This window comes from Chlamydotis macqueenii, chromosome 3 (assembly GCF_036417535.1).
Source record: "Chlamydotis macqueenii isolate bChlMac1 chromosome 3, bChlMac1.mat, whole genome shotgun sequence".
NCBI lineage: Eukaryota > Metazoa > Chordata > Aves > Otidiformes > Otididae > Chlamydotis > Chlamydotis macqueenii.
Genome location: NC_141558.1, coordinates 34,625,025 through 34,651,203, shown reverse-complemented (window position 1 = coordinate 34,651,203; position 26,179 = coordinate 34,625,025). Strand labels below are relative to the sequence as shown.

The following is a 26,179-nucleotide window of genomic DNA, read 5'->3' as shown; positions in this document are numbered from 1 at the left end:
AAACTAACTCTCCACTCCTTCAGGCTGTGTGTAACTGTAGAAATTGGTAAAGATTTGGCCTACAGGTAAAACAGTTTTTGTAAGGTTTTTCTCCTATCCTTTGTTTGTGAGACACTTACCTTGCCCTTCTGATTCAAAGGCTCAATAGTTAGGTTGTCAGTGCCAATGTCCACAATCATCCCCATCTGAAATCCATCAGTTGGGTGTGGAGCCCAAACGGGCTTCCCGTCATCCATTGTGGGATCTATCCCGTATTTCCTGTTAGAAAAAAAAAATAAACAAACAAAAAAAATGTATACAAATTTAGTAAGCTATCAGGATTCACTATAAGCTTCAGTTTAATTACATTTATCCCTGTTATTCAGTGTGGAAGGAGTCAGCCTGTCAGGAAAAGATTCCTCCAGCTTTTTTCCAGCTTGCAACACTTTGCATACAGCGAACCCCCTTAGACTTGATTATGGAGAAGATTCACAGACAGATCAATTTTGGGGGGCTCCACAGACTGCCCCTGCAGGTCTTTTCACAGTTTCCCTAACTTGTGAACCAAAAATGGGGTCTGTCTGACAATCAAAACAAAAGAACAAGATAGATTCAAAGCTAAGACTATACTAGGAGTGTGTATATACACATATGTGTATACACATGTATAGATACACACATATGTATGTGCATGCAGTTGGTCATATGACTAATGGATACTTGTCTGTACCTGATTTGGTGTGCAAATCCTTGAATTTCTGTAAGGGGCACATGTTGAGGGACGTGAACAGAAATCCGGTCTCTTTCATTTGAGACGAATTAACATGCTCACTCTTTTCACGCTGCTGGGCGTATAGCTCTTAAATAACCCACAAATATATTCAGTCACAACTGATTTATCATACAATAAGGCTTTGAGAGGCTGACCTCTGATACTGTAACATTACAACTCTGCCTCTTAAAGAACATCAACCGTACTTTCTATAAAAATATGGTATCAAAATTGTTTCAGAGGAATCCATGCTGTACAAGTGAAATAGATGCAAAGGCCAAAACGTTCAAACCTTAGGCTCCTCAAGTTATGCAGCTAAATAAGCTCCCAATTAAAAGGAGTATTTGATTGCATGCCATGCTCATTGAACTAACCAGGAAAGGTGCCAGGATTGGCACACTCTGAATGGCTAATGGTGCCATTTTAAATATGCTGAATTAGTCCTTTAAAAAAGAAAAAAAATGCCTTCAAAACTCATTCACATACTAAACTGACATGTTTCAGTGATTGCAAAATTTGTAAAACAGTATCTCATATCACCAAGGTGTAACTTGCCTCTCCCAGCATGAATGACATGAGCCTGCCAAGCAGCGAAGAAAACACTGCCAGCAAACTCCAAGAGTCTGTAAGCTAGGAAACATGTTCCACATTTTTCTTGTCCCACATCTGAAGGGGGAAAAGGACACTCTTGTCCCACAGAGGATATGTCAAGAGATTCTGCACATGACCTGCTTTTTACTGCCCCCAAGGACTTCAGAAAGGTCTGAAGAGAAGGAAGCGCTGTGACCACTTTGAGAATGCTGTTGGTCTTAACAGCTTACTTGTCAAGGAATAAGACAATTTGCTGCTAACGTTACTGTGAAATGATAGAAGATAAAAAGTAATTCTAAATAAAGTCAAATATTTTTTAAATGAATTAATGTTCTGAAGAGATGGAAAAAACTAGCTACAGACTTCTTAATTTAGTGATGATATCTGTTTTTGTGTTTGAATTTTATTCAATTAATCAGATTTTTTTCCTCCTGAATACAGTTCAGGATGTGAGAAGCTCATTGTCGTGGTTTTGTTTAGTGGGGGGGGGCCTAATGTGGTAGCTTCTGTAGGAAACTGCTAGAAGTCACTCCCCTTTGTTCAGTGGACTTGGGCGGGCCTAGGGCGGACCCGCTGCTGGCCAAGGCTGAGCCGACTGGTAGCAGAATATTCCGTGATAACGCCTCTGCGATAACGTATTTAAGTAGGGGAAAACAGAAAAAAAAAAAGAGAGAAGAGAAGATGTGAAGAAGCTGAACAGGGGCAGAGGCGCAGAGGGGGAGGCACAGGCCTCATGGGCCTTGCAGGCCTCACCCTCTGGCCTCTTGCCAGGCAGCCGACTGGGCCCGACTCGGTCCAGCCTGGCTGCAAGAAGTGGAAAGGAGATGAGAAGTGATGTAAAAAGGATCCTGAGAGACATCTGCCAGCCTATTGTGAGGAACGGCTGCAGACGCCAAGGTCAGTTCAGAAGTGAGGGGGAGGAGTAATGCGGCTCCTGGCCAAGATTCCCTGCAGCCTGTGGTGATGACCATGGTGGAGCAGGTTGTCCCCCTGCAGCCCATGGAGGTCCACGGAGGAGCAGAGATCCACTTAGAGCCCATGAAGGACCCCACACCGGGGGAGGTGGATGCCTGAAGGCGGCTGTGGCCCGTGGAGGGCCTGCTGGGACAGCTGTTCTGGAGAGACTGAACTCCGTGGAAGAGATGACCCACGCCAGAGCAGTTTCACGAAGGACTGTGGCCCGTGGGAGGGACCCCACGATGGAGCAGGGGAGGAATGTGAGGAGTTCTTCCCCCGACCATGAAGCAGCGGTGTAAAACAACACGTGATGAACTGACTGCAACCCCCATTCTCTCTTCCCCCTTGTGCCGCTCAGGAGGGGAAGGTAGTAGAGATAATGTTAAGCTTGGGAAGAGGGAGGGGTGCAAGGAGGTTATCTTATTCTCTGTCTCATTATCCTGCTGTTTGTAGTAATAAATGAATAGTTTTACCCAAGTCGAGTCTGTTTTGCCCATGACGGTAACTTTAAGGATTTCTCCCCATCCTTATCTCAAACCTCGAGCTGTTTTTCTTATATCATCTCCTCCTGTTCTCTCGGAGGGTGGGGGAGCGAGAGAGAGAGACTGCGTAGGCTGGTCCCGATCGGGGCTGAACTACGACACTCATGAAGATTTTAACAAATGTTTCTAGTGCATCCTACTCAGGCAATTCATGCTATTTGAAACATTATACTTAACACAGAAAAACTTGTGGTTTACTTTTCCCCCATGAGCAGAGCATATTAACTTCTTTTAACTACTCATAGAAAGTTTATGTTCTAAAACCTTGAGTGTCATATTCACTTCTATTTACTTCAAACCTTTTTGCCACATGCCATGAACTCTACAAAACACCATCATCATCATCATCATATGTTGTCAGCATCATATGATAAATCCTGTAAAACAACATCTGTATTCACTCACAATTGGCTGTTGGCCATTTTTTCTTTACTTTAGGATACTGTAAATCAGACCTAGTATATACCACACTTTTATAGATTTTTTTTTTTCCAGACAGATCTGACCTCTGAGTACAACTGCTATCGCAGGCACAGTTGCTAAACAGCTGAGTTTATTTATGGAGATAACCAGGCCTTCATTTCTTCACAAGCCTATAATTTGCTTTTAAAATGCTAGTTCAACTTAGTACTTAAAGTGATATGTCACAAAGCCACTAAAAACAAGGTTCTCTTTTACATCCCGAGTAGCATGACCAGGGATCTGGACATAACCATGTCACACAAGAAACAAATCCTGACATTACTGCCAAAATTTCTGCCAAAATTTGGAATCCAACATCCCCGATTAGCATCTGGAGGCTTCTGCTTTGCCCACTGCCATGGATTTTTGCATTCTAACGTATTCTTAAGCCTACTTCATGCTTTATTAATAAATTATCATAGGTGAGCCTCACAAGCTAAAAAAATCCTCTTGAAGGACAGAACAGTCATTGAATTCAGCCACCACCAGGAAATGCGTGTTCAAGAGAAATACTTGAGGCTTCGCAAGCATCTAAGAAGCCATTGGGTCAAAGCGACTACGAGTGTAGTCGTTATTCACCAGACAATTACTTTTAATACATACAGCCTTCTGCCTCAGAAGTGACACAAAATCTGTTGTAACATTTTGCTTTTGGCATCACTCCACCTCTGTCAGCTGAGCCTGACAGGCAGCACATTAAAATTGGATACCGAAACCTATCAGGTCATACCTGCTCTTTTATCTACCCCTCCATCTGATGTACATGCCATTGCCCTTGAGACAGATGCATGAAGTCTATTCCTGAATGGCTCTTACTTAGCCGATTTCCAGCCCGGCATTTTAAGCAGAACAGAAACAAAAATAGTTCGAAGTTCAACTACCTGAGACAAGTTCTTTAGAAAAAGAAAACAGTACTTTTTTAAAGCATGAAACTATGATTGACTGATTAAAATGTACATATCACAGAGTACAAACTAGGAAAAATATAGATTTGGATGGAGAACTATCAAATCATATTTTCCCCATAAAAACATAGCCCCAGTCTGGTTACAGACCATTCGTTAAAAACAATCAGTTAACAGACTTCTTTTTCGCATGTGCATCCATCTAAATCCACTCTACATAAAGCCAACTTCACTGTTGAAAGAGCGCATTGTTTCTGAAAACTATGAAAGCAAAAAGATGGGGGACTTGGCAGTGTTAAGTTTACAGTTGGACTCAATGATCTTAAAGGTCTTTTCCAACCTGAATTATTCTATGAGTCTATGATTCATACCCAGGCTGTAAGCACTGAGGCAACAAATTTGAGAGCAACACCAACACACACAAGGAGTCACCGCAACGATGCCTCCAAACAAAGGAGGCTAAAATGAGCCATCTTCCACATTTGTATTTATATACAGGTATTCAACAAAGATTAAAGTAGTTGATTTTAAGTTACTATGTCATTTTGGTCTCCACAATTAAGACTTCTTCCAACACAAAGGAATTCACAAAAGTTATGCTTACAACAGGGAAGCCAGCTGCCCTACCCTCTTCCTATAATCAGTAGAAAAAGAGACCAGGAACCCCATAGAGGAGTTTGTCCCTCTGTTGAACAGGAGAGGGACAGTAATAAAACAAACCTTTGTCTGAGGTTGGTAAACTTAATAGCCATTCCTTCAAATGTCAGATTTTATATTTTCATAACTGGCAAGCAGTAATAGACCTTGCCTTAATTATCAGTAATAGTATTTAACACATTCAGCACTGGCTGAACACTAGTAGCCAGCAGTTCAAACAGCCTGCAAGACAAAACTATACTGCACTCCACAGATTACAACAGCAAGAAAAACACTCACCAGTTTTTTACCTTTTTCTGCACTATTATTCCCTGTTTTGCAGGATGTTAAATAATAGTGATTCTCAAAAAAATTATCTACGTAACACACAGTATTTGAAACAACAAAGAATTCCTCAGCTGAAAGCTGACCCCCGCTTATCTTTAAAAGAATGTAATACAACTACATTTTGATTTTGTAGGGTATTCAAAAGGAAATCAAACACTACCATCAGGTGAAAGAATTCTAGAAAGGCAAAATAGAGTAATGCAATGTTACGAGAGCCCAGAGGTAAGCATTTGCATGATCTGTTTCTATTTACTATCCTATGAACAGTTTACTATACTAAGGCACTGTACTGATTGCTGAATTAACTAATTAAAATGAAAACTTAAACTTCATTAAACCACTAATGGTATCTCATTAGGCTGGCTAAATCCAAGGAAAATAAACTAGTCAGAATACGTATAGTAGCAAGTTATCACAGTAAAAGTAGAATTAGGTAGGTTATTTTATATTAAAAAAAACCCTACTACTTGTGTGTTTAAGAACTGCTAAAAATTCTGCAGGTTGCACCAGGCACATGAGAACGCTTTGGGGAAAGTCCTGTGAACATACAGAACAGAGCAGATAGAGGAAAAGATGGATACATAAGTGGTAGCTTACTGTCTGGCAAGATTTTTTTTCAACCCTAGTTCACTATTTAACTGAAATGTCAACAAATGAAAGCTTAGGCAGCATTCAGCACTCTACTGCAGGTGACATAGTATTTCAAAGGAACTGCAGATACAGTACAGATATTTTTTTTTTTTTTACATAAATGCAATATGGTCATAATTGCATTGTTTAATTGAATATTAAACCCATTCAATTTTTATTTCTTATTTACTTTTTCAATTTACTATAAAATTTCGCTGCACTAACACACTCTCAATTAGCAGTACTAAACTGCAGTTCTTTCATACCTACCTATGATGACATCAGCAAGGTAACTGTGTCAAGTGGAGAGTTCTGCCAACCCAGAAAAGAAGAAAACAGGCTCGAATACAGCAGAGCACAAAGGTATCTTCAAAAACAATTTGCCTTGAAAATGTTAATGCTGACATGTTAATTGCCAGCACATTTTATAAATGTATGCAAGTAAAACAAAGAGCAATAGTTCACACATCTGTGAATTACTACATAAAAACTTTTTAAAGCTGCGAGCTCTGACTGCTGGAGACAATTTGAGCACAGCATGCTCATTTTCTTGTATATTTGCATGTATCAACATGTTTTCAATACTGAGCTGCTAGAAACTTATTTCTGTAGTACTTCTGTAAGGACCATTCTTTTGTATTTGTATTCACTTTGTATTTAGCATTCACCTAGGAAATACCTGCTCTGCTGTTGTGTTTACTACTCAAATGCTTTTGAAGACAAGGTAATCTCTTTCTCTTAAAGTAGAAGAGAAATCTCATTTTATTTTCTCCACATAAAATGTAGCCATTCCCAATTACAAAAAAAAAAAAAAAAAAAAAAAAAAAAAAGAAAAAACCACCCTGTTCTGGACATCAGTAAAGCAAGCCTGCAACGCTCTGTATCATTTCTCAAACACCTTCACCTGGAACATCCATGCTTCTGGAAGAGCAAATTTTAAGGAGCAGAAGATGGGGTGTGGTAGGGACAGGATGAGAGAAAGACCAGTACAGGTTACCCTAAAGCATCTCACCTTCCTGTGTCTTACTTGCTGCTCAAGGCAATTCACTCCAGCCACGCTCCTGGCTTGGCTCCTTGCTCCTGCCTCTTTCCCTCCTGGCCACCTTGAGTGATGCAGGGCAGCAGATGGTCTGAGTAAGATAAGTAATTTAAAAAAAACAACACAATACTTTGTCTGCAAATATTTACATGGCTGTTGTATCCAAATAAATTCCTAAAAACAATCAGTTTGTTAACTCAATTAATGGTAAGAAATTGCCTTCACAGGAACTGAATGTTTCAAATTTACCACTGTTCTGAAAATAAGGTGTTACACGCATTGAGCTGTAAGCAAGAACTCATCCAGTTTTGAAAAACATTTGTTTCATGCTTTCTCAAATGTATCATGTTTAGTCAATTATCACTTTTGTATGTATATGTACCTTTCATAGAACAAAAATATAGCTTATTAAAAAGGATAAGATAATTTGAAAAGCTCCTATCGTAGCTTCTTTAAAAGCTCCTATTGTAGCTTCTTGTTCAGCATAGTTTAACTGAACAGACTTCTTAAAAGGCTGAGTGTCTTTCCGCTGTTGTTTACTAAGTGCCAGGAGCCTCAGTACCGCCTAAGAAACAAAATAAATACTTCCTGACCTTGAAAATCTGCCATTGGAGGTTATAGCGATGCTTCAAAAAAGCCAAAAGGAAGGTTTGGGCAATTACAACAAACACACCAATCTGCGGGTATTGCGGAAAAAGTGAGTTCACAAGAGGGTCCAGAGACAGAAAAAGGACCACTCATAGCATACCAATAGAGAAGAGACAGCAAACATTGCAAATCCCCACTCTCACGAACTGTACTGTGTCACAACATGACAAGGAATGGAGAAGATGGGAGGTTGAAAGAGACTCAGGAAAGGAAGACAGCAACACACATTTTATATTACCTAGCAGATTGCTATTGGCTCATATTAAATCCTGAGGTAATCATGACCACGTTTGCACTTGACAAGATGTACTTCAACGAAGAATAACCAAGGCATATATGACGGGGAAAAAAAGAACAGCTCATTTCTATAAACCCAAAAAAATAAATTGAGGGGAACAAGCAGCTTCCATCTGTCATCAATGCCAACAGCAAGCTGTAGTATGGACACATTTGCTTAGACCTTTAAAAGAAAAAGCACTCATCTTACATAAAGCTTTGTTTGGCAACCCTAAAAAAAAAAAAAAAGGTTACAACAGTTCTAACTTTAATAATTTCAGATCTACCAAAAGCCAACACTTCACTTTCACTAAGACTAACCAAAACCACTAGCTGCAAAAACTTCAGTGGAAAATTTTCCCATCTGCCTACAACGGGGGCTGCAGGAGCAAGTGCTTGTGGGGGAAGCTTTCTAGTGCATTTTGTCCAACTGGGCTTACTGGTTTTATGGAAATTCAACCCCCACCAGACCCCATAAGCACCAAAGATTTTTGTGGCACCTGGTGTAACTGTCCCACACATGCACTGTGCCCACTTGCGCTTCCCACAGCAAGCACTGACTGGATCTCTTCAGATGTGGCTTACACAGTAATATCCTACTGCAGCAACAGTCCAAAATGAGAACAAAACAAACAAAAAAAACTGCTCAGTATCATGAAAGCTAGGCTGAAACAGTTCTTATTTGCAGGCATGCAGTTCTAGTTAATTTCTAGACACACAATCCTAGCTAGTTCTAAAATTCTGTCAAACTTCAAGTAGCCAGTATTTGTCCAGTTCCAACTGCCGTTACACAAGACCGAGATGAATTTTAAAGAACTTGTAAAACTCTGCCTACAGAGGTTGTGGTCTTTTGACTATGACACTGGGAAGTTAAACTTGATTCATATTAAGATCAGCGAGGTCTGATGATTTCCTCAGTGATTCCTGCTCTTCTGCCAGCTTTTTAAGCTATGATTCTCTCAGGAACATTGTTCCTATTTTAGTGCCTACTAATAAAATAGAGAGGTTTCTGTCCCAATTCTGGTTAATTAAAATAACCCAAGTGGAGCTTCCTGACAAACCAAGGAATAAGTATGCCAAGGAGATCTGCACAAGATTTTCAACCAGCAGCAATACCTGAGCCAGTAACAGTAACAAGCAGAAAGAGGAAAAGCAGCAAAACTGAAAACACATCAAATTTCAGCAAGACAAAAAAAAAAAAAAAAAAAAAAAAGAAAAGCTGAAGTTAAATTAAGTTTAAAAAAATTAAAGAACAAACTCCTCAGTTATGGTCTGGACACTACTTCAGAAGCATTACAAAACAGAAATGAGGACCAGAAAAACCAGAAGAAAACCAATCTGGCTAAGAGATAGAGCTTGAAAGAGGTTGTTCAAACCATCTTAACTCTTTCAGACCATGCAAGCCAGCCCTAGGGAAACCAGCGGGAAGCAAGAGGGGAAGAAAGGAACTACAAGGCAGAACTCAGCAACCAGATAAAGGCCTCAAAGCAAAATCAAAGGCGTCTTAAGCCGTCTCATGATAAAGAGCACACAGGAGCAGACAGACACGCTTTCTTGCAGATCTAGCTGGAGTAGTTCAAGGTAGCTGAGAGACCACACTGTGCAATCACTGGTAGCAGTGCTCAAGCACGCTAACTTAAATGATATTCAACAAACAGCCTCAACAAGGGCAGGTAACTTCAAACCCCTTCAGCTAGCACTTTAACAGTGTATTTGTTTATACCCTCGCGTGACGCTTTTTCCAAGTGTAAACATCAGGAAGAACAAATACTTCTCAAAGGCTGAGGACGACTCTCTCTAAACTAACAAAGTTTAAATTCTCCTCCAGTTATGTCATTTTCCAGACTTCCCCACCCATTCATCTTCTACATCTCATACTCTCCTGACGTCAAATTAGAGTGCCCCGTTTCCCCACCCAACGCATCCTGCTGCCAAGATATTGCTCATCTTCAGGTGACCTAACACAAGAACTGGTGTGTTTATTCGCTTCTAAGACTGTGCACCCGTTGGTTTCTCTGAACTCTGTATAGAAGATAAAACAAAAGCTACCAATCGGCCTCAAGTCTGCCAAACACAAGGGACCTCAGCTCCGGCGTAAAAAGTAGAAAATCGTATTATGCAAATGAAAAAAAAAAGTAAGGTAACAAAGTCCTCTCTTTGATTCCCAAATACTTAAAGGAAATACTATCATTTATCAGAAACATTGGTTTGGTATGTAAATATCTGGTCACTAGCATCCATAATCTGAATTGCAGAAGCTGCACATTATGACAAACAATATGGGCCCCATCCTCTCTAGACTACCATAAATATCTGCTAAAAGCACGTTTTGGTGTAACCAGCAGGGGCTTGTACTAGATAAAGGCAGCATATTTTGTATTTTACATCACCTTTTGCCAAGCTGATTCAGAAAGAGGTTGAGGTAGACTGAATTCCAGTAATTTAATTTAACTCATATGAATGCAGATAAACCCAACAACGTTCATCCCCTCACAAGAAAATAGGAGGTATACTCCTAACCACAAATTTAAGGGGGGGGGGGGAGCAAAACAACCAATTTTTCTGAAAAATACTTGAAGAAGAAAGCTTACACTAACCAGTGACAATACCATACATTTTGTACTTTCAGATGAGTCATGCTTGGTCCCTGAAGTTGAGGCAACCATACAATTCCAACAGAGAAAGTCAAGAGCTGAATCGTAACCTTAAGCCTATCAGTAACTTTGTACTCCCCAGCTGCACTCATAAATGCTTTAGAAATACTCCGGGGATTCCCAGCGGGTAACCAATTCACAACCCTGGCCCCTTCCCTGAACCCAATTTCATGTAGAGTTTTGAACTTCAGCTATATAACCCTCTCGCTGCAGTGTAATAAAGCAAAACTAAGTAAATACAGAGATAAGCAAGAAAGCAACATGCACTGAGTTTTATCAGTTTGATAAACTGAGTTTTCCCAGCTTTGTGTAGATGTGGCACTTAGGGAGATGGTTTAGTGGTGGACCTGGCAGTGTTAGGTTAACGGTTGGACCTGATGATCCTAAAGGTCTCTGCCAACCTAAACAATTCTATGATTCTATGATAAATACATACGTGTACAAACAACAGAACAGAGGGACACATTTGCATGATAATTTGTTTTTAAAGTCCAGCAGTAAGAAAACATTGCCAAATACGACTTCCCAGTACATATCAAAGTGAAAATGGAACCGGTATGTTAGAAAAACAAGAATACATACACAGCCAGGATCCCAGTCAAATCAAATAAACTAAGCACTGCGGATGGCAGCATCAAAGGCTGCTGGAGGATCCGCAGGAAACCTCAGGTGCTTGACCTCAGACCACTGCAGAAAGGCTGGACAGGAGAAAATACAATTGTACTTTCTGTCTTACTACCAGAATAACAAATAGCAAGTAATCAGAGGTTTCCAAATAGTACCAACTTTGATTTGGCCACTTCAATAAAGGAGAAAATACAGAAACTAATGACAATCAGCATCTGCAGATTAATGGGTATAATCCAGGACCTGTTTATTGCCATCCCTCTCTGTACAGAAACCATTACTCTTTCAGAGACAGAATTATTTCCTAAAAATGCTTACATTACAAGTTGCAATCTCCTTTTTCATCTCTGTATATCGGCTTGTACTTCTTACAAAAAGTAAGGGGGTAATTTATAGGCGACGGACTGAAGTACCGACAGTTCTCTACAGATCACAGTGAACTCAGGAGAAACATCCCTTTCAGAAACAGGTAACTAAAAAAAGAACATTGTACAAATCTACTCAATCTTGTCTACAAAATAAAAAGACAAAAATCTATTGCCAAGTTCACAGATGTCATTGATAAAGTAATTCTGAGGGACAAGACTGAAAGCTTTCTCTTAACATAAAAGAGCATGATACATTTAAGACAGTCTCAACAGCAAAGGACAAAAATGCTACCCAGAGAAAATGACACAGAACATGTCATGTCAGCAAATCCATCGATTTTCTTGGGAAGATGAATATAATGGGCCTGTTACTATGATGCACAAAAACAGTAATTACACTGTAAGACAGTAATTGCAAAGAGATTATTAACACAATCTCAATCTCAAAAAGAGATCTGGAATGTATGCTTTAAGAATAAAATCCACCTAAAATCCATAAAAAATGATCAGAGTGCTGGAGCACCTCTCCTACAAGGACAGGCTGAGAGAGTTGGGGCTGTTCAGCCTGGAGAAGAGAAGGTTCGGGGGAGACCTTATTGAAGCCCTTCCATATATAAAGGAGGCCTACAAGAAAGATGGAGACACTTTCTACCAAGATGTGTACTAAGAGGACAAGGGACAACAGTTTTAAACTGGAAAAGGGTAGATTTAGATTGGACATAAGAAAGAAATTCTTTACTGTGAGGGTGGTGAGGCACTGGAAAAGGTTGCCCAGAAAAACTGGGGATGTCCCATCCCTGAAAGTGTTCAAGGCCAGGCTGGATGGGGCTTTGAGCAACCTGGTCTAGTGGAAGGTGTCCCTACCCATGGCAGAGAAGTCGGAACTAGAAGATCTTTAAAGGTCCCTTCCAACCCAAACCATTCTGTGATTCTAAAATAACCTTTAATTCTTGTACTATTCCAGAAGAGTTTCTATTTTCACAGAAGGCAAAGTGCTGTAAAGGCCATGCACCGGAACAGCAACAAATCCAACAAAATCTGCTATTAGCACTGACAGGATCTTGTCAACAGGGAAAACTGCAGACCATAACAATTTCCACATTAGCCACGTCCTGACCACAGCTCAACTCTCTCATTTTTTGTTAAGACACCAGCTCTCTCTGCAAGGTTTGAAAAAGTTCCAGGCTTCCCTAAACCTTGGTATGGGGTCACACAGATGATGTACTCTGGACAAGAGCTAATCTTTGTTCAGATTTTGCCATAACCTAAGAGAAATGTACTATGCCAGACAGGCTACTTTTCTTACCGCTGACTCAGTGTCTCACGGAGCCACAGAAAATAACTGATGCAGTTCCTATAGCTCTATACTTTTATGGACCATGAGTTACAAGAAATCCAGCTCAAGAACATCACGCTCACTTCTTGTTCAGAAAACGGTTAGATCATCTAAGGCAGAAGATTAAGATCAAAGTCCAATTGTATTTTACTGACTCATTTTAAAACCTCAAATACATCAGCTGAACACTACTCATTCCCACCACATATAAAATGTTATTTATTAATTTAACAGGAATGCTGCAAGAAAGTGCATTCTTGCTCAAAAGATTCTGTTAAAGTCAACAGTGACTAAAAATTACCAACCAGCATTACCACAAAAATAGTTCTTAATTTTCTGTCCAAGTGTTACAAGAGACCAGGCTTGGCCAAGCCCATCTGTCAGAAGAAATCTGAGGTAGCTTTAAGGCTTTTAATAGCAAGTCTCGTGGTGCAGGCAGTACAGTGAAGGCACTGTCTCTTCACAGGCAAGAGAGCCATCCCTGAGGCTGGGAACCGTACTAAAGCACAGAAACCACAGGTACATGCAGTCGCAATAAATCTGATATAAAAGTAAACTGAAAATAACACATGCAGAATCACGGCTAGCAGGACCAACCCTCAAGCATAATTACAAATTCTGTACAGAAGCTCATGCAGAGGACAAACCACCACAGTCACATGCCTATTTACTTCGGCAAGGAGGCCGGAAACGGAGTCAAGAAAAGCTTTTAGTCAGGCTGTAAATTAAGCCACAAAATGTGGCTCAGGTGTTTTTAAATTCAAAACTTCCTGAGCAATTACAGCTGGAAAAAGATTTCTGGGAGAAAGAGCACTGTCATGTTGCCATTGCTACCTCCCAATTGGACTTGGCAACTTGAGGACGAGAGCATTGATCCATAACACTTGAGTCTTCATTTCAGACCATGCAAAATATTTTATAAGAAGACGACACCTCCAGAGGTTAGGAAACTCATCTCAGAAACAACATCCACTCAACAAGTCCTACCCCCATGCACTCTTCATTTAGATCAATTGAAATAGTGTCGATCTAGATGTCCAAGACACATCCACCTGATGATAATCTGACAGACACTTTTAAGGAGGCAGTGGATGCAAGACCAGACAACAGAATAAAACTGGCTCTCTATTAAATAAAAAGATACTGCAATCATCATGACCACTTTTTGCTTTTTGTCCTTCAATTTAGTTTCCATTTCATTTTTCTTTCTTTAACAAATATCCCAGAATTTAACGTTGCTGGATCACATTACATTAATTTTCATCTCAGGAAAAAAATGAAAACACCAATATTCTTTTCAACCCTAAGTTACAAATTTCTTCCATTTTGTTGCTTTTTAGCCATTCCTACAATATTCTGAATTAAACTGTACACATTGTAGGGCAAAATAGATTAAAGTATCATGCTTTCAAAACCAGAGATGTCTTTACAGAAGTTCTGTATGGTAATTTTAGATATTTCTGGTTTGGATTTTGTGGGTTTTTCTTTTTTACTAATCATAAAGATTTGGATAATATCAATTATCTCAATAAAACTAAAATTTCAGAAATGGAGGGCATATTACTTACAGATTTTTTCAAATCATTACTTGTCCTGACATAAATCTGAAAGATAAGTTTTAAAGTCAATGGATACATCTATGTGAGCAAGTAACAGTAAAACAGAAGCAAATTTGTGCAGTCAAACAGCAGCACTGAGGGGGCAGTGTCCATACTACACACATTTGGAGGGTTTTACTAATTCTAGTCTGTGCCAAGTATCTCTAGTCTGATCCCCCAGACTGAATATGAATTCATGGCCAGAGAGCATCAGGTGTTTTTCTAATGAGCATCTTCCACTCTGGTTTCATCCAAATGGGATCCATTTTGGTGCCTGGACCTGCAGCACAGTGAGTGCAGACCACCAGAAGGTTCACCACAAGAGCAAGCTCCTGAGATGAACTAAAACACTATCGGAGACAAACCTCTATTCATTCTTCATCCATCTGCTGACGGTTCCTGGCACAAGAAAAGACAGAAATTGTAGACTGTTGCTCTAACATAGTCACAAGCCAGTTTAGGGCATTATTCCCCTTTTTTTATCTGCATTTTATCTTCAACTTTATCACCATTTTAATCTAAGCTTTATTTTTTAATACTCTGCATTAGTGATCATATAACTGGTCATGCATCATTACTTAAGCAGCAAGAAAGGCCTCAGAACAACGGGAAGACCGTTTCTTGTAACTTTTTTCTTTTAAATAATGTAAGCTAAGTTACTCTTCCTTCTTCCTTCCCCAAGGACAGACTATTCCTACTACAACACATCTTGCCATGGACCTCCAAAATTCAATCCTCAAAATGTATGCTTCTTTTAAAACCAGAGTTCAAATACCAGCCAAACCAAGTTTTTATATAAAGTTTTCAGACTTTATATAATTGCAGTGATCTTGCTTTCTATAAACAAAGCATGATTAAAGTTATCTTCGGTTCCCTCTGAATTGTCCCAAGATGATCCAGCAGCAGCCCCCAACCTGTAAGCCACCACCAGAGACCTCTCACGAATCCACACAAGGGAACTGTGGTCCGATGAGCAGCCCTTGCCCTGGCTGCAGGAGGACACCTGAAGATATTGTTGTCTAACCAAACCACAGGTTTCAAAGCAGAATATTTGCTTATACAGTCAGCTGGTAACTTGCCACCGGCTCCCCGTCAGATTATGCTGTGGACTGGAAATGTGGAAGCAGCAGCAACAGGAATGTGAGTAAGTCCTGTTCCTGCATGTTTTGACAGAACCCTGTTCAGCAGTTCCGAACAAAGGCGTGTGCTTATTCAACCTACAAATAACTTTAATCATTGTGTTTTGTCTGAAACTGGAGTATGGATTCTTCTCTCCAGAGGAGATTAATCTTCCTGCTGCTTGTCAAACAAGAAAGATTTGAATTAGAGCTTTAAGCCAAAAGCGCAGCTAACATTTGCAGTTGTGCAAATCTAATAATGTATCAAAATTTCTGCTCCTGTTCCAACATCACCTTATAAAAAGTAAACTTTTCTTTAATTTATGGGCAATATATAAAATGTAAATCCGAATTGTTTTAAAAACACACTGCAAGACACTATTAAAAATACCCTCAAGGAGAGCGTACAAGGCTCACACACAGAAGTTTAAAGTTGCTAAATACAAGATCAGTGCGATATTACACTTTCCCACAAATCACAGATACTTCCACCATTAACAAAAAAAAAAAAAAACAAAAAAAGTAAAACACACTTTCCCCTCTGCCAGGACAACGCATTCCCCTTACTCACTACATAATGCTCCACTCACAATCAACTAGGAAACTATCAAGAGGTGTCCAGGACATTTTGTGACTTAGGGAAGAGCTAAAAATGAAGGGAGGGAAAAATAAATAAATAAATAAAGTGTGAGGTAATGTAACAGCTCACAGCCCAAGGAGCCCTCCTCCTCCCCAACCCAGGCAGTACCAGCCCTGGCACTTGCGAGCCAGCTCACTGCACTGCAACAGCAGAAAAATATCTCTACCAAAGCACAGGCACTTAAATAATTCTTCCCAGTTGAGAAAGAAGACAGGTGAGCTCCACTGCCAGCATAAGATAGAAGTAGTAAGTATATCCATGAGAAGGCAGAGATGAGAGCAGAAACTCCTCCTTGAGGCAACAGCAAGTTCTAACCACATCTCTGAAAATAAAGGCTGCAGTCTAAGAGAACCAATACAGACCAAATATCTGCCTTTTCTAAGGAAAAATAAAAAGAGTACAATCCTTTCTTAGACATAAAACTTTCACTTTACTAAAAGCAAAATGTTTGATGCAAAAATACAAAGAATATCTGAAACACTAATTAAAGATATCTTCCTAATGATCCAGATCAAAACCTCAGACTTTTCTAAACCTAATGGTTTTTCCATAGCTTTGAAGATTTTGCTCAATATTTCTAAACAGTCAGCAGGTTTTCTCATCTCCTCCAGTTGATGTTACCTGTAACATTTTGCAAAAAATCTCAAAATACCTACAAGCATGGCCTGAATTACCTGAACTCAGCTTGAGTTCAGATGTTCATGGCCAAGCAAGAAAATCGTGACTTTTATCTTCAGAGAATAAAGATGCATTTTTAAACATCTCAAAAATAAGCAAGTGCATATAGTATTTACCAAACAACTGTAGTTTTTGTTCTCATGTTTGTCCAACACAAAGGGGAAAAGGGACAACAAAAGAGAAACTCCATTGACGGAGCTTCTGGAATCAATTACTGGCATTTCTTTGAGTTATTCGATGTCAAGGATGGCTGACATCACGTTTCCTAACTGTAGAAGCAGGGCACTTCATGTGGATCACAGAGATTTGGCCAATATGACCTTCAGGATTTAAGTAACCCTCATTTAGGACAGTTATTTTTAACTGCTGGTTTGCTAGCCTCCAGAAAAGGATTAAGAAAAAGATCCTATGGATGTGCAATTTCTGACAGAATCCAGTGCTCAGCAAAAAAAAATCAGGAGGTCCAGAAATCAAAAAGACAAAACTATTTTTGCAAGGTAATGAGCAAAACTGGTATCACAGCTGACACAACAGGTTCAAACTATTATCAGCTACACATCTACACGTACAAATTACAGTTGATACACTTGATATTGAGACCATCAAGAAAGGCAATCGAATGGAATTGCCTAAATGAGAAAGACGGACCAGGTGTAGGTGGAGCAGAAATGCACTGAATAGCCATTTCCACTTAGTACTTTTATTTAATTAACATTCTTGAAGAAACTTCTGATTTTCTTTACACCATTCCCAAGAAACAGGCACAACTCAATTTAATTCAACCTGCTATACATCATTAGGATTCACTCAGGTGACACAAAAGGAAAAACCAAACTTAATTAGATCAATTTAGATCAGTTGCTATAAAATCCATGGGTTTTGTTATTTGGCACATTTAAACCTATTACCCAGTTAATCAATTAGAGAAGAGGATAACGTGAAATAATTCTCAAGCGTGTTTCAAAGATACTTAAATCTTCCTATACTTTTTTCTCTTAATTCAAACATCTTTTGTGATCAAGAGCAGAACCTTCAAAGCCTTCCTCCAATTCTAGCCCAATCTAATGGAATACTTTCAAAATCCTTTCCACTTAAAATTATATTATTACTAATTTCTAAGCTTGAAGACACACCCCCTTGTTCTTCCAAGGCCAAGGCAAAACATTTTCTTCTTGTGTATCTTTACAAGCTTCCTGTATATGCTCAGTACCAGCCACATAGAAATTCCACGAAGTTTTAAACAAACCCTTCGCCAAGCAAGAAAGGATATGGATCATGTAATCACAGGTCAAATACAGACAATATTTACATGGAAAGCAACTGCAAAATTCTTAAATCTAGCAGAAAAAGCTGTAATACACAGTCACTGCAAACAGAGGCCACCCAGGCTAGAAACAGACACTATTTTAAACACAGTGACCATCAATCATTTTGAAAACCTTTTGCAGAATTACTTTTAACCAATAACACATATTTTAAATGAGGACTAGATTTTTTTTTTCCTTCCTAGTTCACTATTTCTCAGTCTGACTTGCAAGATATCAATCCAGTCTCCAAAGCAGCTGCCTTTTTTATTTATTTTCAGTACATAAACAGACACAGCCAAATGTAAGTGCTAGTGCCTTCTGCCAGAAACACTTGAGAGCAAATTCCTGGCTGGTTTCAGCATCTGCAGATATTGCAAGTACTCAGAAATGTCAACAATGTCAATCAAACGGTCTAGGAGACAGTTCAAAAAGTCACACGCAAAGTCCTGATGATAAAAACATTTAATTAATGCATTTGTGATTACAAGCAAGACCCTCACTGCTGACTGCCAAACAGTAAACCACAGAACAGTCCCTGATTTTCTCACGGAAAACTAACATGTTACTAGTTTTTAAAGGATGAATTCTAAACCAAAGAGACTGATCAAAGATGCAGAAGAGACTGTACTGGTACTGAAGGAAAAAAAAAAATTGTGAGATCTTGTGAAACCTACCATCAGTGGACCCACAATAAGACAATCTGATTACTCCCTTGCTCAGGGCTTTACAGAGCATCCTCTTCAGCATTCTGGACATTCTGGTCTACAACGCTCAAGTTCACTCAAGCACTCTATTTGCGACTCCAGTCTGGAGGTCTTCAGCACTTCCTATATTCCAGCAAATATATTCTTTATTGCAGACACACATAGTTCACATATCTTCTTTGTAAATCCACCCAGGATTTGAGCTCCATAGGAGCTTAAATTACAGTGATCAGGAAATTCTACATGAAAGTCTGAAATGACCAATTCAAATTCCTCTTTGTGAACAGAAGTATTTCAAATCTGCTTTTACAATGGATATTTTCTCATGCTGTTGATGGATCTGAGCACCCTCTTGGAGGGGCAGGGAGGGTTAATACTAAACTTCTCATAGACTACCTGTATTTCCTCTCTGGAGTAAAAATCTTCCCCAGGGAAGAGTTTTTGGTTTTGAATTATTCATGGAAACTAGAAAAACTAAAAGGTTATAAGCCCTGTTGTCTTACAAAATCATATAATTAGAGATCTTCTAATGTCATCTTAGAAAAAAAATCAAAATACACTCTAAAAGAAACAATTATCTGTAGAATAGAGATAAATTTGACTACAATGAAGAACTCAAGAGAGTTAATTTAAGTCAGGCACTTCCTCAGGAAGCCAGAAAAGCCCAGTTCCTTTGTTTGGTGCTGAGACAGACACAGCAGTAAACACTTGGGGTTCAGTCACCTTCCAGGGACCTGTATGAAGTCTTGAGGCAAGAACTCAGGAATAACTGAGTTCAAAAAGAGTAAGTACAAAGCTGCCCAACTGACACAACTCACAACCCACTGAACTAAAAAAAAAACCAAACAAAAAAAAAAACAAACCACACCACACAACCATCCCACAGACCCATTTAGTAAAATGCATCAACAGATGAATCAATACCCTTGTCACACCATGTTAATGGAGACTCCACCTCTCTTGATGAAGACTCACGTTCCACCCTCCACAATAGCATACTGGTTTTCAATTACAGGGATGTACATGTTTCCTTTTATTGACTGAATGGATGCAAGGCCTGAAGAATTATCTTATTATTTCTATTAACAAATAGAGGATATTTAAAAGAAGTAGTCAACTATAGTTCAGAAGACTATATTTAAATCTGGACTACATTTTTGCCCCAGCATCCCCCAAAAAACAGAAGCAGACGGTATTTCTTTCTCACTACACAGAAAGAAAACTAATATTAACCATCAGCCTGACATTGCGTTTCAGTATCAACGCTTTGTTAAAAGGAAAATCACATCTTCCACAGTTTCTGCTTTATTTGGGTGACTAGTGAAAAGAACTCCCTAGCTATCCTGAGAAACTTTAAAAAAAATGCATGCTTCTTGAATAACTCCAGTAACTTGGGAACAAGGAAAATATAAAATTACTTAAATGCCTTCTCAAATGCCTGCACAATCAGCAATAGCAGTTTCCTGTACTCCCTTCACAGACAAGGGTGAGCCATGCTGGCTAACCTCCCAGTGTTACGACCTGTGAAGGATACAAATCTAATTTTGCCAAAATGAAAATACCACTCCATCTAGTCTATTAAGAGACAATAAATATCTTTTTATTTAGAAGTTAAGAGTTAACAAAATTTGCTGATGTTAAAATTTAAGCATACAACAGAGAAGCAGAAGTATACTTCAAAGGTTATGCAAAAAGACTTTGTTTTTTCAGCTTCTGCTCTATAAAACTCATTCAGCTTTTACTAGGTGCTGTAATTTAGCTAAGCTCTTCATGCATCCGGCAGCCTGTACTGTGTGATGATTCTCCTCTAATACCAAAGCTTTTGACATCATTCTGGAAACACATACAGAGCATCTCCTGTAATAACAGCACAGGAAACCCTAATACACCAGGTGTGGCTTCGGAGACAAATCCTGAGGCATCCAGGAAGTGCTCCAGTACCTACAGCAGCCTTCCTATAAAGCCCTTCCTGCTGTGGGTCTCTTAAACAAGTTTTATACTGAAAAACTTAAGAGAAGAGAGGTATAGGACAGAGGACAATTTTTCACCTTGCCTGCCCTTCTAGTGTAGCAGTGCAGTAGAAGATAGGCCTTGACTGCTGTGAATTATTTTAATCTTCTTTGGCACTCAGCTTCCCCTCTTTCTCCAGGTATCCCATAGTTTAGCTCTTCTCCTAGCCTCAAAAGGCTTTTTTTTTTTTTTTTTTTTTTGCTCTCTAGAGAGAAACTCACATTTATTGTTAAAACTGTCAGCTATCAGCTAGCCGAAAACACAGAAATGGCAGGATCAGTGAAGACAGTTAAGAGACAAATGGCAGCAGAAAGAGCCAATCCTAGAAAATCATAACTGACTATGCCAGCTAAGAAAAACTGCTTGAAATGCTGTGGACTGCCTTGGGTTTGGGGGAGCATCAGGAGGCCAGGAGCTCCCCACCCTGCCAGGGCAGCTGTGTGGGTCCTGCACCGTGCCATGTCTCTGAGTCCAGCTGGCCAGCACAGCTCTGTCTGGAAGGTGAACCACGTCTTCTCTTTCACTCAGCACGTCCGCAGCCGGGCAAAGCCACTGTGCCAAACCATGCTTTCCCTACACCATATGACTGCTTCTGCCTGCACCACTCTGGTCAACATCAGCATTAGTAACTGTACCTCTGGGACTCATTGACCTTCTCAAGCCCTTCTACTCTAAACTACCTCCTCCTTACACATAAAGCTACAGCTAAAATTAGCTTGTAAAGAAGATCTTCATATCAGGGTAACAGTATTTCACTCACTTCCATGTTTTCAGTACAAAAACAGATTGCCGCTTTGGTCTAGGAATTTAGAAAATCCATACACATTTTGGGCAGAAGGTGGCACGGGAGTTTCTTTGGTAGGATGCTCCTACATGGGGATGATGTGCTTCTGCTGTGCCAGAACAAGATCAGTGTAATATCCAGTGCAAGGACCACTGTGAGTAGCCAAAGGAGTCACTAGCAGAGCAGCAACCCGCAATAGCCTGCAACAACAAAAAAATACTCCTTCCTGCTGATTCGGACGGGGAGCAAGCACCTTTCACTGCAGGGCTTCCCAGGCTGTGCTAGGCACACGTGAGCAAAGCCTGCCGTGAAAGGAGTGTTCCCCACAGCAAATGCCTCCTGCGAGTCACTCTCCCAACCTCAGGCTGACAAGCAGGGGTAATTGAAGGTTGACAGCTTCCAAGTAATTACAGCTGTCCCCAGTCCAGCACTTACTGGTATTTTCATATTGGTCATCCTCAACAAGGGAAGGCAGAGTAGAGAAGAACATGGATTTTGATGAAAACTCTCTTTCCAATCCTTAAATTCTGCTTCCACCAGATGTTCTGCCCTGCATCTCTCATTAGACACCACGCCTCACTGCCAAGTAAAATAAAACCCAGCATCTCTTTCATCCTCAGAAAACCATACTGATGCAGCCAGTTTTACTTGCTCTATTGTACAAACTCCATTTGCAATCTATCTTGGTATATGCAGTCCACAAAGAGCATGCGAAGCTACATCTCATTTGTGAGTCTGACGCCATGCAAATCTTCCTCATTTCCCGCAAGCCGTGAAACACAAAAGGCAGGATATCCTGGAAGTAGCAAAGTAAAAGAAAAAAGAAAAGAAAAACAAGTGCAGAAAAGGCAGGTGTCCTGGGAATAGCACTTACACAGAGCATGCTGGATTTGGCTAGAATAGAGTTAATTTTGTTAATTTTCTTCATGGTAGCTAGTATGGGGCTATGTTTTGGATTTGTGCTGAAAACAGTGTTGATAACACAGGGATGTTTTAGTTACTGCTGAGCAGTGCTTACACAGAGTCAAGGCCTTTTCTGCCTCTCACACCACCCCACCAAGCCAGTAGTCTGGGGGTACACAAGAAGCTGGAAGGGGACACAGCCAGCACAGCTGACTCCAACTGACCAAAGAGACAGCCCACACCATATGATGTCATGCTCAGCGTATAGAGTTAGGGGAAAAAGAAGGAAAGTGGGACGTCTGGAGTTACAGCATTTTGTCTTCCCAAGTAATTGTTACACATGACAGAACCCCGCTTTCCTGGAGATGGTTGAACACCGGCTGTCTGATGGGAAGTAGTGAATTAACTCCTTGCTTTGCTTCTGTAAACAGCTTTTGCTTTACCTATTAAACTGTCTTTATCTCAACCCATGAGTTTTCTCACTTTTACACTTCCAGTTCTCTCCCCCATCCCACTGGGTGGGAGTGAGCAAGTGGCTGTATGGTGTCTAGTTGCTGTCTGGAGTTAAACCATGACACTGGGCTTCTTTAGGGCAGCAGCTGATCCTGGATACAGAAGTCTAACTCAGAGGGAGCCACTTTGTGAAGCCACCCACAAATACCTGCACTTGAAGCACCAAGGATCCAGACCACACCTCCACGGCAGCCTGGATCCCAGAGTGATCCAGGCAGATGAACGACAGACGAGACATAATCCAACACAGGAAGCCAATCCAGGTGACATGCTTACAACATATACTGGAATATTCATTATGTTTTATGCTCTAGTGAACTTCAAATGAATGCTATCACATGCATCTGGGTCAAAATTTGTCTGTCATTACATTCAACAGTGCAAAGAGGTGGTATCAGCTATCACTGAACCAAGGTCTGCATCCCACATATGACTCACTATAGCCTGAAGCACCCAAGCTCCACACAAAGCCATTTCCATCCCAGCTGGGTGGAGGCCCTTGGAGAACAGCCCTGCTACCCGAAAAAGGGGAAATCCTCCATGATCTACAGGAAGATATTTCAAAAAACTCTTCATTCTTCTCTCACCTTTTCTTCTTGTTAGTATTGAAATATATGCGAAGACCTTGATGGAGGTACAATAACAGAGAAGGCACTTCACATTTTCTAACTTCCCTAGGTACAAGCTTTTAGCTTATATTAAAAATTCAGCACAGTCCAAACACGTGCAGGACACGCTTAAGAGAAGTGATGATGTGGCAGAAAAAAAAGGAAAAAAAACACTCTTCTTTTTCAACAGTAGTAACTTGCAGACTGCTAAGATACAAGCTTCAAAAATAAACAGCCCCCAACACCAACCACCAAACTTTCTTTAAATGCTTGCTAACATCACTAGGCTAATTCCTCACAACATAAAAATGTTTTTCCTGCAAATGTGGATACTATTTCATATTTGACTTGGCTCTCCTGCATCTTCAGGTGTGTGATAGTTGCACAGCTTTTCTTTGAGCATGGAAAAAGTAAAACTAAATGCTGGGAAAAAAAATCCTGTATTTTTCAGAGACGTGCTTACTTCATTGTCAGACTGGAGATTATTGGTTAGAGATTTGTGGGCTTGCCTGCCTAGAAGATGTTCATCACAAAGTTAGGCCATTAATTTAAAATGGAGCAGCTAATCAAACTAAACAAAACAAAGTCACACGAGCCTCATGCACAGCTGTACTTGCCTATTAAAATTTCTCCATAAAGTATGCACAGTGGAGGAAGTAACAGATCCTTTTGAGAAGGCTCCTGTCTTACCTGAATCCTCTCAAAACTCCTTGGCCACTTCCAACCAGACGACCGATGGAAATAAGAGAGACTGCTATAGAGGACACGCCGAGTCCTAGGAAAACATGAACCAATTAGTCTCCATTAATTACAACTAACCACAACTCAGCACACCTTCAGATGTCACTCCAAAACGTTTACCTGTCTTGGGGTGAAATACTTAGCCCAAATTGCGAGGCCTCGTGGCCTTCTTACACCCACAGCAGGCACACCTGAGGTCAGTGCCTGGGCATGTATGGGGATCAGACAGCACCTTTCAGCAGAGGAGGAAAACCTGGCTTTAAAGTCCAGCCCAGGCATGGTAGGAAGGGTAACTCCTGATGCTAACCTGTCTTGTTTTCAAATAGTCAAACTAGAAATTTTCTTCCACTACAATCTTCAAGTTTTCCCTCAAAAATCTGCTGGGGTCCTTTTGGTCCTCCCAGCTTCTCAGACCTTCCCACTGTGGCATCATCCTTCAGCCTTCATGTGTTCCTCAAGAAGTAGCTCACCTTACAGCACTCTTCCAATTCCTGCTAGCTTCCCTCTCCCCTGCTTCTACCTCCTCCCTAGGACTGAAGCAGCACAGTCACTCAGCAAACATGCCAGCGGCATAAAGTGGCCTTTGTCCGCCCTCTTCCCTCCCACGGGGATTCATAGAGAAACCGGGATTAATACAGAAAACAACTCATCTCAAATAGACAGCTTGCTTTGAAACCATACAAATTTCCATTTCCAAATGATGCACTCAGGCAGTCAGTACTTACTATTCATGTGTATTCCCAAGTTTTTACTTTAAAAAAATTAAAAATCATTAAATAATAGGACTGCATTTTTCAAAGGGATACAAAAAATTCTCCTCCTACAGAGCCCAGTAACTGATCCAGGACTGTAACAGAAGGGTTTGCAACAGAAGCTGCAAAGTGGAATTTTAAAAAAAAGTCCATGAATCAGCTTAATATCTTAAAACCCCTGCTAGGCTGCATGAACAGACACATAACTCCGTATCAACCGAAATAAAAAAGCTGACCTCTAACACTTCTTAAAACAAAGTACTTTCAGTTTCAAGTTAAAAGAAATCTGATACAATATCTTAAAAAAATATATATATGCATGAAAAACAGGGAAAGGCTGTAAGGATTTAAATTGAAAGAGAATAGTCCACAAGAGTATATGGTCAACATATTATTTAAATTTATCATTGATGCTTTGGTGATTAATATTTACAATTATAATTTATCATGTAACACAGAAAAACCCATAGCATCAGATCCCATATCATGGAAAGACTGTATTTTCATTTACAATAGGAAAGACTGTTACAGCCCCAAGAAAAGCAGCTACTTAGTCTGCTGCACTGCAAAAAAAATCATCTTCTGTGGGTGTTGAACTTTTGAGCAAGACATGACTCGTACACCACGATAATAGGCTAAGAAACTTCATGTCTAGGATTGCTCTCCCCAAGTTAGTAAGAAAGAATATTTTTCTTTGAAAGGATGTAGAACTTCAAAGCAAAACATGAAACAACATCTAAAATTTGTTTCAGATTACCATCAGAATATGACAGAAAATGTATTTGAAAAAGCATCCTTCCCTAACGAAAGCTTAAAATTTGTTCTTGTATAAATTACCTAAAAAATACTAAGATATTACACTACTTTTTAAAAGCCCATAATGTATCTCTAAATACCTGAATAAAAAAAATTCTTTTTATTTATGACATTCACGCAGTGAATCAAACACTATCTCAAGGTCCATATAATCTGAGATTGAGTGTCTGACCATGAGTAATCTCGATGCTTGAGAAGATGCAAGGGTACTCTAATGGGTTGTCAATTAAACACAAG

At 39.9% G+C, this 26,179-nt stretch overlaps 1 protein-coding gene across 4 annotated transcripts in view; it reads right to left on the bottom strand.

Moving 5' to 3' along the window:
• MYO6 (myosin VI) overlaps positions 1-24,404 on the bottom strand; it is a 102,996-nt gene extending 78,592 nt beyond the window's left edge. For all 4 annotated transcript variants that reach the window (XM_086744854.1, XM_086744855.1, XM_086744857.1 and 1 more), the window contains exons 1-2: positions 24,324-24,404; positions 120-258 (exon numbers count right to left, since the gene is read on the bottom strand). In XM_086744854.1, coding sequence (XP_086600980.1) covers positions 120-236 — 117 coding nt within the window. In that variant the 5' untranslated portion in view covers positions 237-258; positions 24,324-24,404. The remainder of the gene's footprint in view (positions 1-119; positions 259-24,323) is intronic.
• Positions 24,405-26,179: the final 1,775 nt, after the last annotated feature.